Below are 16443 nucleotides of genomic sequence, written 5' to 3'. Positions count from 1 at the left end.
GATTATCTTACATTTGTGCCTTCTGGTAAACGCCTCGCCGACCAGTGGCAGCAATCTATCAAACTGTATGACTGTTGCGTTAAGAAAAACCCCACACCACAATGACACATGGGCCATTGCCTCCTCTCTCCCCTCTCCCGGGATGGAAACAAGCCCTCCAGTTTGAAATGCAGATTTGTGTCCTTCTAAGCGGTAAAGCTGCCGGGTCTCAATGTTTGCTGACCTGGACCCAGTTGCAATTTTTTTTTGTTAAAAACGAAGGGGTTGGATTCTGATGCTTGAAAAGACTGGAAACGAGGTGTTACACTTGGCAATTCCTTGTGCATTCGTCTCTTTCCGAACTGCCTCCCCTTTTGGTTAATTTGATCTGCTCAGCTGTGACCTTTTTTTTTGTTTTAAGAACGTAGCAACGTTGTAGCAACGAAACAACCAACAGTCTTCGGGTTTACTTGGATACAAATCTCTTCCGGCTGCTGCTTCAGTATCGCGCTGTGTGACTGGTGTGACAATCTACACCCCCCCAGGCAGAGCAACACATGGAGGCTTGTGAGAGACACAGGGCAGGAAGGCTGCAGAGAATCAGATTCCCAGCCATTGAAGCATTAAATTGCTAAACTGCATCAGAGAATCTGCAGTAAGCAATTAGCAGGAAGATGCAGTGTGAGTCAGTATCACTGCTCTCGCCCATCACAGCCTTGCAGTTTGTGGGAGACTACCTCCTTTCAGGTAACTTTCAATTATTATGCATTTTTAAATGATATTTTGGTTGAAGTAATGAACTAACCTCATTTATTAAGTAAAATCTATAAAGGAGCACCATTTATATTACTGCCAATTACTGAGAAAAGGACATCCTGCTTAAAAAAAAATTACATGTTTATGTTCTGTCACTAGGTGTCAGCCCTGGCTCTGTGGGCAGCCCGCTGGCCTCTGAGTCAGAGGGTTGTGAGTTCAAGCCGCACTCCAGAGACTTGAGCACAAAACCTAGGCTGACGCTGAGGCAGTGCTGCACTGTCGGAGGCGCCATCTTTCGGATGAGACGTTAAACCGAGGCCTTATCTGCCCTCTCTGGTGGATGTAAAAGATCCCATTCGAAGCAGAGGAGTGGAGTTCTCCCCGGAGTCCTGGCCAATGTTTATCCCTCAAACAACACCACTTAAAAACAGATTATCTGGTCATTTATCTTATTGCCGTTTGTGGGATCTTGCTGTGCGCAAATTGGCTGCCGCGTTTCCTACGTTACAACAGTGACTACACTTCAAAAAGTAAAACGCTTTGGGACGTCCTGAGGTCATGAAAGGCGCCATAGAAATACAAATTATTTTCTTCTGTCTCCCTCCTCACGATGACCAGCTCTCGGGGGAGGTACTAAACGATGCCCATGGAACCACAGGAGGAGTCAGCACCTTCAGGAGAGGAGAGAAAAAGTAACTGGGGGGAGGGGGAAAGTGGGTGGGAAATGAGAATAGGAAGCCTCTTCTAAAATATCATAGAAATAAAATTAAATCTGCTTCAGACACTAAGAATTGAAAAATTTGGAGCTGTATTAAATAGAACAGAAGAGACTAAGGGGTGATTTGATAGAGGTGTTTAAAATTATGAAGGGATGGCTCAGAGTAGTTAGAAACAGACTGTTTCCAATGGTTGAGGGGGTCTAGAATGACAGGACATAGATACAAGATAAATTGTAATAGATTTACAACAGAGAGCAGGAGAAACTTTTTAACACAGAGGATTGTGAGGCTGTGGAATGCACTACAAGAGTTAGTGATTGAAGCAGAGACCAGGTCAACATTTAAGAATAGGTTAGATAGGTGGTTGAAGGAAAGGGGAATCAAGGGATACGGGAACAGAGCAGACCATGGGATTAGGACTGCTGCTTGTGTGGAGGATAAACCAACACAGACTGGCCGGGCCGGACGGTCTGTTTACTGTGTTGTAATTTCTATGTAAAAAAAAAATTATTAACAGATCGAGTTAAATTTTCAGTGAAATATAATAACTTTTATTTATGTGACCCTTATTGCACCATTGAGAATCTTCAAAACACTTTGAAGTGCGGTCGCTGCTACGTGGGCAAATACAGCCTCCATTCTGTGCCAGTAAACACCTTGGGTCATTTTACTACGTTAAAGGCGCTATGTAAATGCAAGTTAATGACCCGATTTTTTGATTGAGGGAGCAACAGTGGCCAGAATGCTGGGGGAACTCTCTGCTCTTCCGATACAGCCATGGCATCTTTAACATCCAGTGATGGAAACAGGGAGGCTGGGCATTGGTAGGACCTCACCCACGATGATGCAGGAGTCCCTCGTTACTTCACCGGAGTGTCAGCTGGAACCCACCACATTCTGACACATTTTACTATCCATCCCTATTGACGTCAAGTGAATAATTGTTTTGTTGTAAACGTACTCTGTATCGCAGAGCCCTGTAATCTTGCATAAGTACAGGGAAAATGTTAACATTACGTAAGATATATAAAAACAACCTCACAAAATCGTTCATGCGGAATAAGTAGTATGGGACCTTCACAGACCATCACTTTTTGCTATGGGGATTGATCCGGGCAAATTACTCACTCGGGCTGAAGGTCTCGATTACTAGAGACACAAGTTAAAAAGTGAATAGAAGGACTTGCATTTCTATAGCGTCTTTCACGACCTCCGGACGTTCCAAAGCACTTTACAGCCAGTGAAGTACATTTTGAAGTGTAGTCACTGTTGTAATGTAGGAAACGCAGCAGCCAATTTGCTCACAGCAAGGTCCCACAAACAGCAATGAGATAATGATGTAATAATCTTTTTTAGTGGTGTTGGATTGAAGAATAAATATTGGCCAGGATACCGGGGAGAACTCCCCTGCTGTTCTTCAAGATAATGCCACGGGATCTTTTATGTCCACCTGAGAGGGCATTAATATCTCATTGGAAAGATGGCACCTCTGACAGTGCAGCACTCCCTCAGTGCTGCACTGGAGCATCAGCCTAGATTATGTGCTGAGGTTTCTGGAGTGGGGCTTGAACCCATGACCTTCTGACTCAGAGACCAAAGTGCTACCCACTGAGCCACTGACCATAGTGGGGGAAGTGGGGGTACAGTGATTGTGGTACTGGCCTAACAACCCAGAGGTCATAAGTTCAAACCCGCCATGGCAAGTTGTGGAAAATGAGCCCAATAAATCTGGTAATTTGTGGGCTGGCACCAGAAAGAATGACCATGAAAGCTGCCGGATTGTTGTTAGTAACCCAGTTGTTCCACTAACGTCCTTCAGAGAAGGGAACCTGCCACCCCGTACCCAGTCTGGCCTACACGTAACTCTATGTCACACTATGTAGTTGTCTGTTAATGTCCTCTGATGTGACCAAGTTGGAAACAATATAGAGGACAGCTTATCACCACTTACATAGAGTCACATCGAGTCTACAGCACAGAAACGGGCCTTTCGGCCCAACTTGTCCGTGCCAGCGTTTATGCTCCACATTAGCCTCCTCCCACCCCTCTTCATCTAATCCAATCAGCATAACCTTCTATTCCTTTCTCTCTCATGTATTTATCTAGCTTCCCCTTAAATGCCTCTATGCTATTCGCCTCAACTACTCCTTGTGGTAGCGAGTTCCACATTCTCACCACTCTCTGGGTAAAGAAGTTTCTCCTGAATTCCCTATTGGATTTATTAGTGACTATCTTATATTTGTGATCTCTAGTTTTGGTCTCCCCCACAAGTGGAATTATTTTCTCTACGTCTACCCTATCAAACCCTCTCATTATCTTAAAGACCTCTTTCAGGTCACCCCTCAGCCTTCTCTTTTCTAGAGTCAGAATCACAGAGACAAATGTCACTTTCTCAGGACAACTAGGGATGGGCAATAATGGCAGCCTTGCCAGTGTCCCCCGACATCCTGAGAAGAAATAAAAGACAAACAGACATTTTTAACAGCTTTTCTTTTGATAGGTGAAGGAGCCAGCGTGAACCTTTACGCCTTGAATTCTACAAATGGCAACTCCAGGAAGCTTTCGTGCAGCGTGCTTCGAAACTACTGCGTACATGGAATCAAACCTCGTTGGGCCACACACGCGCAAGCTAACGGCCCCCTGTTGGCAGTGTTTGGAGGGAAAGGCCTCATAGTTCTTGAGCTTAATACATGCGACAAAGAACCAAAGCTGCAGGAAATGGGCCAACTCCGTGAACTACACGACTGGATTTGGGACCTTCAGTGGCTGAAGGGCGACAGTGAATCTGCCATGTACGTTGGCCTGGCTCTCGGGCACAACTCTGTGGTTCTATGTGACTACAAGGCAGGCAGGACCTTGTGTGAGGTTCACTGTGATGAGAAATGCATCCTGTATTCCGCTTGCTTTGTTGGCCACAGCTGGGCTGAACTAGTACTGATTGCTGGAACCGTCTTTAACCAACTTGTCCTATGGCGAATGGAGGGTCCATCCAATGAGGACGGCAGGGTGAAAACGGAAAGACGCATTAGTGGGCACAGTGGCGTCATTTTTAGCATTAATTACATGGAGAAGAACGGTATTCTTGCCTCAGCCTCGGACGATAGAAGCATACGGATATGGAAAGTTGGGAACTTACGTCAAGATCTGAAGGGTGGTGACGGTGGGGCAGATTCTGTACAGTGTCTTCTACAGTTATATGGACACCAGTCGAGGGTTTGGTCAGTACGGCTCCTGGAGGACCACGTAATCAGTGTCGGAGAAGATTCTGCTTGTATTGTGTGGAGCTACAATGGAAACATCGTTAACACCTTTAGAGGACACAAAGGGAGGAGTGTGAGAGCTTTGGCAGTCAATGAAGATAAGGGATGGGTGGTCACCGGAGGAGCGGATTCAGGCATCAGGTTATGGAAGATTCAGGAGAATAAGCCAGAAGACATGACCGTCACACAACTCAAATTTGGTGACACTGAGAAAATGGGGACACCAAAAGCTTTGACATTGGTTGACCCTTCTCTTATACTGGTCATGACTGATGCTGGGAGCATCTACAGCCATCGCCTGGACTGCGGTAGATGGAAATTCATCCTGGAAGACCCAAGTTACCGGTCATACAGCTTGTTGGCAGTTACAAGGCTACTCAACGGCTGTGTGGTTTGTGCCATCGGGAACATTACAGGTCACGTTAAAATATTTCCGCTTTCCAATCCTGGAGAGCGGGTGGAGAATCAAGTGCATCAAGGAAAAGTCCACAGCTTAGGCTGGGCCTCCCGAGAAGGGCAGAGCCCAGACAGAGGCAACCTTTTCTCTTCAGGCGCCGACGGCGTCATGATCTGGCGGGAGGTTACCTGCGAGGGAGACCAGGTGACCTCGGTGGTGGAGAAGAGCCGCTACCTCCTCCCGTTGTGCAGGCACAGGTGGCACACGAGCGTGGCCTTCCTGCCGAAGCAACGCTTTTTGGTTTGTGGGGACCGCCGTGGCTCCTTGTTACTCTACTCGTGTGCTGAGAGAGACCAGGATGAAGGACTTGGTGCGGCAAGTCCAGACGTGGCGGTTTCAGAAAGTGCCGATGACCACCCAGCTGAACAGATTCCTGAGGGGAAGCTCCCGGCCAAAACCGCTGGCCGACAAGGCTGCCGAGAGCCAGTTTCTGCACTGTCGGGACTACATGGGAGGCTGGGGGTGACTTCGGTTCTTTGCCACGGCGGTTTTGTGTACAGCACCGGGCGGGACGGGTGCTACCGTCAGCTGAAGGCAGAAGATGGGAGACTGAGATTGCTGAGGAGTCAGAGAGCCTGTAAGGGGATGGACTGGGTCGAACGGCTTCTCGCGACACCTGAAGGCAACCTCCTCGTCCTTGGCTTCCATTCTGCTAACCTCGTCCTGTGGAACGTCAAGACCAACGAGCAGGTTCTTTCCGTCCCCTGCGGCGGAGGCCATAGGTCGTGGAGTTACAGCCTCTCCCCGAGCAACGAGCTCTTCACCTACATCAAGTCAGGCCACATCTTCGTCTGTCAAAGGAACTCGCGAGACAGCTCTCAGACGGTCATCAAAGAGTGCGTGCACGGGCGCGAGCTAACGTGCGTGAGGTTTGTCGAAAGGCTTGAAGTGTCAAATGATGGACCCATAAGTGTCCTGGCTACGAGCAGCGAGGACACAACAGTGAACATTTTAGCCGTTTACGAAAGCTCAGGCCACGTGTCCAAGCTGACGACAATCGGTGACCACATCTCCAGCGTAAGGACCATGGCTGTGGCCAGGAGCCGCGGTCCCAACAGCGGTGACGTTCGCTGCGGATCCTCGGCCGTGCTGTTTACCGCCGGCGGCCGGGCCGAGCTGGAATGTTGCCGCCTCCTTCTTGGAGGTGGTGATGGCCAAGCTCCTGTGAGCTGTCAGGTGGAGCACCTGGTGTCTCATCGGTTGGCTGAAGACTGGGATCATATGAAAAACAGGCACAGAATGCTGAAGATGGATCCTGAGACTAGGTATCTTCTTTTTTCTCCTTCTTGTCTCCGAAGGCATTGACTCTTGCTGAGGTGTAGTTCCACAGACTCCCCACCCCACAGGGCAGCCCTCTGGCACCTCAAGCAAGTGCCCGTACTTCTTGGGTGGGCCAAGAGAAGGAATTTTAAGCGTGGCAGATTGGCTGGTGTCGGCCATGGCTCAGCGGGTAGCACTCTCGCCTCTTCGTCAGAAGGTCACGGGTTCAAGTTCCACTCCAGAGACTTGAGCACAAAATCTAGGCTCTCATACCCAGGGTAGTGCTGAGGGAGTGCTGCACTGTCGGAGGTGCCGTCTTTCGGATGAGATGTTAAACTGAGGGTCCCGTCTGCCCTCTCAGGTGGACGTAAAAGATCCCATGGCATTATTTCAAAGAAGAGCAGGGGTGTTCTCCTTGGTGTCCTGGCCAATATTTATCCCTCAACCAATATCACTAGAAGCAGATGATCTGGTCATTATCACATTGCTGTTTGTGGGACCTTGCTGTGCGCAAATTGGCTGCCGCGTTTCCTACATTACAACAGCGACTAAACTTCAAAAGTACTTCATTGGCTGTGAAGTGCTTTAGGATGTCCTGAGGTCGTGAAAGGCAATGTGTAAAACCCAAGTCTTTCTTTTCAATGCGGCCAGCTTAGACCAATACGGGTGGAGACTTGGGAGCAGCTCGAACACTCGATCTTTGAGCGGCAGGGAGGGTTCGAAGAAGTGAACTCAATCTCACCTAATCTCAGGAGCCAGTCTACTGTGGGATGTCTTACCATTCTGTGACCTTTGCTCTCTCCCGTTAAGGTACATGTCCATTGTGGTGGTGGATGATGGGACGGATTCTGGAGCAGCCTCTAGCTCCTCCTGGCATTTCCTGGCTGCGGCCTGCAGTGATGGGGCCGTGAGGTGAGCAATCTCTTAAACCGTAGACCTGCTCAACTTATTTAAATTCTTCCCTTGCCTGCCTCCCCCCGCCCCTCCCGCGATAAAGTCACGAAGCACACAGACCAGGAATTTCCCAGAAAACAAAACAGAAACCCTCAGCAGGTCAGTCAGCATCTGCTGAGAGAGAAACAGCGTTCAGGTTTGTCAGGACGGGAAATTCATAGGCTTGGACCCTGGCGGGCACTGTTTGCTGCTCTCGGCCAGCATTAGAGGCACTGCAGTTAGAATCACAGAATCATACAGCAGAGAAGGAGGCCATTCAGCCCATCGTGCCTGTACTAGCACTTTGAAAGAGCTATCCAATTAGTCCCACTGCCCTGCTCTTTCCCCATAGCCCTACAATTTTTTTCCCCTTCAAGTATTTATACAATTCCCTTTTGAAAGTTACTATGGAATCTCCTTCCACCACCCTTTCAGGCAGTGCGTTCCAGATCATAACAACTCGCTGCTTAAAAAAAAATTCTATTTATCTCCCCCTCTGTTTTTTTTGGCCTCCGTGTTCCTGATCGCTATCTAGTGATCCCAGCTGGAAAGTGGGTGCGTGGATATCGGGCGAGGATGAGGTCCCTTCTGAAGTCTAATCGCCTGCCAGCACTCGCTGACTAGGCTTGCCAATAGCTCATTAATTCGTCTCTATAAAAGACGCACACTTGATTACAGTTACGTGCCGCGTTGTAATGCTGAGCCGTGGCAGTCTTTCACTTGTGGAATTGTCTTTGGTTTGCAGACTCTTTCTAATAGACGAGAGTCAGAAGAAGATCCAGCTCCTCGCTGAATCTTTCTACCACCAGAGGTGTGTGCTGAAGCTGCAGACCTTCACGTACCAGCCGGCCACCAGAAGGCGGTAAGCATATCATTAGAGGGTTCCAAAGGGGGTACGGTGCTAACCTGCGACCTGTTTTGAAGAGGCATTGGGCGGGGTGGTCCTGATCGCCAGTGTGGCTCAAACAGTGTTGCTGCATCTTGATCCTTGTTTACAAATCCCTCCATGTCCTCGCCTCTCCCTATCTCTGTAACCTCCTCCAGCCCTACGACCCTCCGAGATCTCCGCGCTCCTCCAATTCTGGCCTCTTGCGCATCCCCGATTTTAATCGCTCCGCCATTGGCGGCCGTGCCTTCAGCTGCCTGGGCCCTAAGCTCTGGAATTCCCTCCCTAAACCTCTCCGCCTCTCCCTCTCCTCCTTTAAGACGCTCCTTAAAACCTACCTCTTTGACCAAGCTTTTGGTCACCTGTCCCAATATCTCCTGATGTGGCTCGTGTCAAATTTTGTCAGCCCCCGAGAAGCGCCTTGGGACATTTTTACTACGTTAAAGGCGCTATATAAATGCAATTTGTTGTTGTTTGCTAGATTTGGTTATTATCTTAAAAACTCCAAACTTTGTTCCTGTGCATTGTGATTTGTAAAAAAAGGAAACAAAAAGAGTAAAGCCTCTGAGGGCGAGACAGGTTAGTGTTTCAGGCCGTGTCCTTTCTTCACAGCTGAAGGGTGAAAAGGGCTGCACTGCTCCCCTTTCCCCAACATCTTGATTCCCGAATCTCCGTCCTTTACGAGTCGCTCCTGGCCTCACTCTGCCGTATCTCTGCGGCCCCTGCCTGCCCTCTGCTCCGTCTCACACAATTCTCTTGGGCAATCTGAACCCAGTGCATGGTGGGCTTGGGTCACAGCCCCACAAGAACTGCTCCTAATTCAACACCAGCCAGAACTAAATTGGCGATCTTACTCAGGGTCCAGGCGATCGCTGATGTGGGAACGCTGGGCAGTTGTCAATATTTTTCTGAGGATCACAGTCCAGTGTGATCGATTTAGTTCATTAAGATTTATTCTCTCTGCCTTTGTGTATGTGTGTATGGGGATGTGTGTCTCTCTCTCTTGTGGGATGTCTCTCTCTCTCTGTCCCTGTGACTGTTCGTCTGTGTATACGTCTCTGTCTTTTCTCTCTCTCTGTTATCTTTCTTGTGCTCTCTCCCTCTCGTGCTATCTATCTGTATGTCCCTTGTGCTCTCTCTGTCCCTCTCTCTTGCTCTATCTCGCGCTCTCCATCTTTTGTGCTCGTCCCCCCCGCTCCCTCGGCCTCTCGATCTTGGTCTCTCTTGTTCTCTGGCGGTCTCTCTGACTCTTTTGCTCTCTGACTCCCTGTCTCTCTGTGTCTATTATATCTCAATGGAGGCTCAAAGCCCGATCCTCACTCATACTGACACAGTTGAGAGTTTTAAAAACTTTCAAGCGAAGCAATCATTTCATTAACGGAAATCGGAATTCAAAAGACAGAAATGCTGCTGTTTCACTTTTTAAAGTTACAAATAACAAAATGTCTCTCACTCTGTGCAGGAGGGTGTTTCTATGCAGTGCGGCCACAGATGGAAGGATTGCATTTTGGGATATCTCACGGACCATTGAGAGGCCCACGGTGGCAAATATTCTCCTGGAGAGTGCCCACCGACCCTGGGGTACGTACCACACAGCTCAGTAAAACCGCACCCCGTTGACTCAGTGACACTCCTGCTCTCCAGCATTACACTCACAGTGTGAAAATTGAAGCCAGGTTTTGAAATTTCGAGCACTTTATCCCCTCTCTTTTCCTACCCCTGTCCCACCCTCATAGACCTGCTTTGAAGGAGGAGCGGGCCAGGTGGAGGAGAGGGTGTGAAGAATGCATGGAGGGGGTGAGGAATGGACAGGGGGAGGGGGATGGAGGGGGTGAGGAATGGACAGGGGGAGGGGGCCGGGCAGGGGATGGAGGGGGTGAGGAATGGACAGGGGGAGGGGGCTGGAGGGGGTGAGGAATGGACAGGGGGAGGGGGCTGGGGGGGGTGAGGAATGGACAGGGGGAGGGGGATGGAGGGGGGGAGGAATGGACAGGGGGAGGGGGATGGAGGAATGGGGAGGGGGATGGAGGGGGGGGAGGAATGGACAGGGGGAGGGGGAGGGGGATGGAGGGGGGGGAGGAATGGACAGGGGGAGGGGGATGGAGGAATGGACAGGGACAGGGGGAGGGGGATGGAGAGGGGGGGAGGAATGGACAGGGGGAGGGGGATGGAGGGGGGGGAGGAATGGGGAGGGGGATGGAGGAATGGACAGGGGGAGGAGGTGAGGAATGCATGGGGAGAGGGGGTTGGGCGGGGGAGGGGGAGGAGGCCAGGCCGAGGATAATGGGGAGGAATGGACCGGAGGGGGGGAGGAGTTTAGAGTAAGTGATGCATTATTGCTTGGATCCGCCAGAAAATGTTACTTTCACTGTTTCTCCGGGATTTTTTTAATGCAAGTGGAAGTTTTCAGGCTGCAGGGTGGAAATACCGAGCGGATTGCCATGGTGCCAGATCACTTGCCGTAATTATGCTTCCTGCCAACCAGCTGCAGAATGCCAGTGGTGGCTTTGGTGATGGAGCTTGTGGTCTAGGCAGCCACCCTGTTCTGTTATGAGGAGGACTTGTGACAGCTGCCTGCAGGTATGGGACTGGGAGAGGTGGATTGAGAGACCAGGGCTTCTTGTTTATTGATGTTTGTGCCGCTAGAGGTAGCACAAGGGGGTCCCTCTCCCTCCCGGCCCATCGGAACCCTCTGTCGCTCCCTCATCACTTCCTCGTGGCGACATGTCACAGATCAGCAACTCGCATATAGGAGCAGGAGTACGGCCATTCAGCCCCTCGAGCCTGTTCCGCCATTCAGTTAGATGATGGCCGATCTGTATCCTAACTCCATTTACCCGCCTTGGTTCCGTAACCCTTAATACTCTTACCTAACAAAAATCTCAGTTTTGACATTTTCAATTGATCCCCACTCTCAACAGCTTTTTGGGGGAAGAGAGTTCCAGATTTCCACTCCCCTTTGTGTGAAGAAGTGCTTCCTGACATCACCCCTGAACGGCCTTGCTCTAATTATAAGATTATGCCCCACTGTTCAAATCCTTTAATCATCTTAAAACACCTCAGTTATATCACCTTTCAGCCTTCTCTACTCAAGGGAACACAAACCTATTCTGTGCAGATTATAAAGTTTAGACAGAGAGCTCCCCCCTCAATGAACCATTGTGGGTGAACTTTGACTTGGGCGGAGGCAGAAACGGGCGTTATGCGCTCCGCCCGTTATACGCCCCGTCTGATAATCAGTTCCATCTAAGTCATTGAATATCAGGTAGGGCTTGTTTAGGGCGGCGGAGGCGATAATGCCCGTTCAGCCTCCCCCCACCCAAGTTCGAATTTCTAGCCCTGCGGTCTTTCAGAAGAGTGCGAAGGTTGGGTTTGAGCCCAATGTCTGGTGAGTGTAACAGTGTGTGTGTGTGTGTTGTTGGGGTGAGTGGGTAGCGTAGGTGAACGTCCCCCAAAGTCCCCAACTAGAAGCAGCCGCTGGACCGAGCTGTTGATACCAAGTCCTCTTGTGTTTTCCTCACAGAGCTGGGGACTCCCCGCCTGGTGTTCGAGGCCCATCAGTGTGGAGTGAACGGGCTGCACCTCAGACCCCTGGACGACGGACGCTACCTTTTGGCCAGCGGCGGGGACGACAACGCCGTCCGGCTCTGGGTGATTTCCGTGCGAGCAGTTGGCGGCGATGATGGCGTCACGTCGGGAGGCGGGAGCTCGGGTGTTCGGTGCGCGGACGGAGACGGCGCCGGGGTCTCGCTGCGGGTGGTCGAGGGGCCTTGCGTGGAGAGCGCGCACGCCGCCCATGTGACGGGGGTGCGGATCCTGAGCCGCGGGCTGCTGGCGTCCGTCTCCATCGACCAGCGGCTGACCCACTGGCGCCTGAGCGACTGCGGCCTGCACTTCCTGCGCAGTAAACACTGCCAAGTGGCGGATGTGTCGGAGCTGGAGAGCTGGGAGGGGGCCGGCCCGGGGAGACACCTCCTGGCTCTGTGCGGTCACGGGCTGCAGATCCTGAAGAGTCAGCAGACGGAACCAGACTGCCTCTTGTTACAAAAAAGTACCGCTGAGGCTGGAAATCTGAAATAAAAACTGAAAACGTCTTTTAATCTTAAGCCGAGCGTTCCATTATGGACTCAGTGGGTAAATGCAATGCCTGGCTGTGTTTACAGACCAGCAGGGTCCCCGATTCGATCCCTGGTCTGTGCTCAATTAGCCGATTTCAACCATGGTGGAGACGATACAGTCGGGCTCAATATCCTCAGGGACGGGATCAGTCGGAATCCCAGTTCCTGATCACCATCCAGCAGAAAATGCACGCGTGTGAGAGCGGACTTAGGCGTGGATGCGATGCCTTCTATGTGCGAACAGCTTGCGCTCAGAATGGCCACTTGGAGCAAGGCGCCGCAGGGTGATCGGTGCCCATGGGACCTGTACGCCAACGAGAGTCATCAGCGTCAGGAGAGGAGGGAGTAGCAAACAGCCAGACTGTTTCTGCGTCATATTTGCCACTGCAGGGGGTTGGAGTGTGTTGCATTCAGGGCAATATAAGGGTTGGAGTGTGTCACACACAGGATAACCCACAGGCTGGAGTGTGCTGTGTCAGTAGTTTAATTTTGGGGTTCTTCTAATGTTATTAAGTCCCTTGACTTTTGCTGCTGGGCTATGTGACATTAGCTGAAGCACCCGATAAAATTCTCGCCTCCCCCGCTATCTGTCCAGGACTTTAATTTATCTTAAGTGGGAGGAGTGGCCCAAATCCGACCTGAATCTGGAGAAACATTCATCTTATCCGTCCATTGGCAAGGATAATAAATCCAACCAACATGGTCACTTCTACAGAGAACCACTGCCCACTTCCATTCCCTGACGTAACTGAATCGCAGAGGCCAAGAGCAGACCTGAATCACACTCGGTGCACTCTCAGGGCCTCCTGTCCGCTAACCGAGCTTTGGCTCTGGACAGCAATATTGAGTCTGAGCCCAGGCTTTTTGGAGAGGCTGAGGCCTTCAAGTAAAAACACAAGGAACAATTCAATGGATAAATTTCATGGCGTTATTGTGAATTTTTTAAAAAAAATGTTTCATTTTGTTCAAAATCGAAGTTTGGACATTTGAAATTTTAGTTATTGAGGAAAATGGCAGGTGAATTTTTTTTCAAAATGTAGTTTTGATTCGATTAGTTCATCAACAAAACGTGACAGGCAACTGTTTACATGGGGGAAATCCCAATATAAAATGTTTACACGAGCAGTTTTAATATTAAATGTTGACATATAAGCGTGACCGAAAAGCAAGACATAAGATTATTTAAAAAAAGGAGGGAGAGAAAACAGGGAACTACAGACCGGTTAGGCTAACATCATTGGTAGGGAAAATGCTAGAGCCCATTAGAAAGGATGTGATAACAGGACACTTAGAAAATATCAACGGGATTAGACAAAGTCAATATGGATTTATGAAAGGAAAATCATGTTTGACAAACCTACTGGAGTTTTTTGAGGATATAACTGGTAGAATAGATAAGGGAGAACAGTGGATGTGGTTTATTAGGATTTTCAGAAGGCCTTTGATAAAGTCCCACATAAGACGTTGGTGTGCAAAATTAAAGCATAATATACTGGCATGGATTGAAAATTGGTTAACAGACAGGAACAGAGAGAAGGAATAAATGGGTCTTTTTCGGGGTGGCAGGCAGTGACTAGTGGGGTACCGCAGGGGTGACCAGTGCTTGGGCCCCAGCTATTCACAATATATATCAATGATTTGGATGAGGGAACCAAATGTAATATTTCCAAGTTTGCTGACGACACAAAACGAGGTGGGATCGTGAGTTGTGAGGAGGATGCAAAGAGGCTTCAGGGCGATTTAGACAAGTTGAGTGAGTGGGCAAATACATGGCCGATGCAGTGTAACGTGGATAAATGTGAAGTTATCCATTTTGGAAGGAAAAACAGAAAGGCAGAGTATTATTTAAATGGTGATAGATTGGGGAATGTTGATGTACAAAGGGATCTGGGTGTCCTTGTACACCAATCACTGAAAGCAAACATGCAGGTGCAGCAAGCAGTTAGGAATGCAAATAGTATGTTGGCCTTCATTGCAAGAGGATTTGAGTACAGGAGCAAAGATGTCTTACTGTTGTTATACAGGGCCTTGGTGAGACCACACCTGGAGTATTGTGTGCAGTTTTGGTCTCCTTACCTAAGAAAGGATATACTTATCATAGAGGGAGTGCAACGAAGGTTCACCAGACTGATCCCTGGGATGGCAGGACTGTCGTATGAGGAGAGATTGGGTGGACTCTGCCTGTATTCACTCGAGTTTAGAAGAATGAGAGGGGATCTGATTGAAACATATAAAATTCTGACAGGGCTAGACAGACTGTATGCAGGGAGGATGTTCCCGATGGCTGGGGGGGGGGGTCTCAGGATACGGGATAGGACATTTAGGACTGAGATGAGGAGAAATTTCTTCACTCAGAGGGTGGTGAACCTGTGAAATTCTCTACCACAGAAGGCTGTGGAGGCCAAGTCACTGAATATATTTAAGAAGGAGCTAGATAGATTTCTAGACACAAAAGGCATCAAGGGGTATGGGGAGAGAGCAGGAATATGGTATTGAGATAGAGGATCAGCCATGATCATATTGAATGGCGGAGCAGGCTCGAAGGGCCGAATGGCCTACTCCTGCTCCTATTTTCTAAGTTAAGATTAGTGGACGGGAAATGCCTACATATGCAAATGTCAACTCTTGAAAAAATTGAATAAGAAAAGAGCTTTTATATTGAGAATTAACAAAGCTTTCTGTTTTCTGTCTTTATGAAGTTGTTCAAATAGATTATTGATACACACACACTGAATGTATAAATTCTTTCCGAGCGTGGTCTATTAGATTAATATTTTACTGTTTGGGCAGGTGGGGTTACTCGCTGTGTGGATTGTCATGAATGTTTAATGTCCCATTTTTCACCTGTTGTGCAGAGAGCATAAACTCCTATTGAACAGGGTCTGAGTGTGAGCTGCTCGTTTCACACCTGGGTGGCTCACAATGGCCTGTCACGTGCTGACAGACGCACTTCAGTGCTGGCAAAAGGGGGTGGTTATGTGTATTCTGACCCTGCATTGCGATTAAGCTTTGGAGAGACACACACGGGTTGCAAACAGGTTAATGGGCGGATTCAGCGCAGGACGCAAACCTTGCTGCGAAGGACAATGAGAAAAATAAAAGAGTCTCGAAGTAGGGTTCAATCAAAGTTTGGAAAGCGAGATGAACGAAGAGGATGGAACGTCCGCCTCACTTCGGTCCGTTAGCGACGAGGGCGATTTAGCGTTGGGTGGGGTGGGGGGGGAGGGTCGAGATGCTGCCTCTGGTTCACTTCCAAGTCCGGAAATTAATAGACGGATGATAATCACGGAGACGGTCACCGGTCCAGAAGGTTCTGCAAACCGCCGGTCATTCGGTGCAAACGTTGCTTCTCCTGTCTGAGGTAATGAGGTTGAAGGTGGTAAAACCGATGGTTCGGTTGGTAATGGCAATGTGTAACTGAGCCACCTGAACCAGAAGCTCCCAGGTCCATGTTTGGTGCTGATCTCAGATCAGATCTCAGCCTGGATGTCTGGGGTTGGGGGGGGTGGCGGTCAGGAGCGGGCTTGGTTGTGAGGGACCTTGGAGTGCATGTCCACAGATCCCTGAAGGTTGCAGGACAGGTAGATAAGGTGGTTAAGGCATATGGAATACTTTCCTTCATTAGCTGAGACATAGAATATAAAAGCAGGGAGGTTATGCTAGAACTGTATAAAACACTACTTAGGTCACAGCTTGAGTACTGCGTACAGTTCTGGTCACCACATTACAGGAAGGGTGTAATTGCACTAGAGAGGGTGCAGAGGAGATTTACGAGGATGTTGCCAGGACTGGAGAGTTTTAGCTGTGATGACAGATTGGATAGGCTGGGGTTGTTTTCCTTGGAACAGAGGAGGCTGAGGGGTGATTTGATTGAGGTGTACAAAATTATGAGGGGCCTAGATAGGGTGGATAGGAAGGACCTATTTCCCTTAACGGAGGGGGTCAATAACCAGGGGGCATAGATTTAAAGTGATTGGTAGAAGGATTAGAGCGGAAATGAGGAAAAGTTTTTTCACCCAGAGGGCGGTGGGGGTCTGGAACTCGCTGCCCGAGAGGGCGGTAGAGGCAGAAACCC

The 16443-nt window shown here is 49.4% G+C and overlaps 1 protein-coding gene across 1 annotated transcript; it reads left to right on the top strand.

Annotated features, from left to right (window-relative positions):
- The first annotated feature begins 567 nt into the window (after positions 1–567).
- On the top strand, positions 568–15575 carry wdr6 (WD repeat domain 6). Its single transcript, XM_067998418.1, has 6 exons — positions 568–726; positions 3955–6436; positions 7242–7343; positions 8110–8226; positions 9713–9831; positions 11774–15575. Exons 1-6 carry the CDS (start codon positions 654–656, stop codon positions 12328–12330), a joined length of 3450 nt encoding a protein of 1149 aa, XP_067854519.1. The 5' UTR covers positions 568–653; the 3' UTR covers positions 12331–15575.
- The last annotated feature ends 868 nt before the right edge of the window (positions 15576–16443 follow it).

The sequence above is a fragment of the Heptranchias perlo genome, chromosome 17 (genome assembly GCF_035084215.1).
Source record: "Heptranchias perlo isolate sHepPer1 chromosome 17, sHepPer1.hap1, whole genome shotgun sequence".
Taxonomy (NCBI): Eukaryota; Metazoa; Chordata; class Chondrichthyes; order Hexanchiformes; family Hexanchidae; genus Heptranchias; species Heptranchias perlo.
Note: the sequence above shows the minus strand (reverse complement) of the source record. Positions and strands in the feature narration are given on the sequence as shown.